Source organism: Poecilia latipinna, unplaced genomic scaffold (assembly GCF_001443285.1).
Source record: "Poecilia latipinna isolate Pla-1442-1.1 unplaced genomic scaffold, P_latipinna-1.0 Scaffold12190, whole genome shotgun sequence".
Lineage (NCBI taxonomy): Eukaryota > Metazoa > Chordata > Actinopteri > Cyprinodontiformes > Poeciliidae > Poecilia > Poecilia latipinna.
In genome coordinates, this window is record NW_015124806.1 from 1 (window position 1) to 547 (window position 547).

The window sequence follows — 547 nt, forward strand, 5'->3', positions numbered from 1 at the left end:
GAGTGAGGCCCTCTAGTGGCCGCTGTGGAGTACTGCAGGTTTTAGTGGATTAACAGGGAGTGAGGCCCTCTAGTGGCCGCTGTGGAGTACTGCAGGTTTTTGCACAGGGTTCTGGTGTTTCCTGTCACTGTGGGCTGCAGAGCGCAGTAGTACACAGCAGAGTCTGACGGACGGAGATCCTGGATCTTCAGGTTGAAGGATTTGTCGTCTTTATTGAGGTCAGCATCAAATCTGCTGCTGTTGAACTCTGGAGCTTTATCTTTCATTGATGACAGCTGCTTCAACATGTACTTTGGGAAACTGTTTTCTTCTTGTTTATACCAGAACAAGGCATAATTTGTACCACTGGCTTCAAAGGTACATCCCAGAGTCCGAGTTTCTCCTGCAGCAGCAACAACTTCTCTTTCTGTCTGCGTCACTGAGTCTCCTTTACACTCTGGGGAAGAACAGAACATGCAGAGGAAGAGATGGATCAATAGAGATGATTGATTAAAGGAGAACAATCAGCAGCTTTCCAGACTTCTCCTCCATGTGGAGGAAACATGTT

The 547-nt window shown here is 47.3% G+C and overlaps 1 gene segment (V, D, J or C); it reads right to left on the reverse strand.

Moving 5' to 3' along the window:
* Positions 1-11: 11 nt before the first annotated feature.
* On the reverse strand, positions 12-534 carry LOC106944498 (T-cell receptor alpha chain V region CTL-F3-like). The segment is given in 1 exon segment: positions 12-534. A coding segment is annotated over 1 exon segment (414 nt).
* Between the last annotated feature and the right edge of the window lie 13 nt (positions 535-547).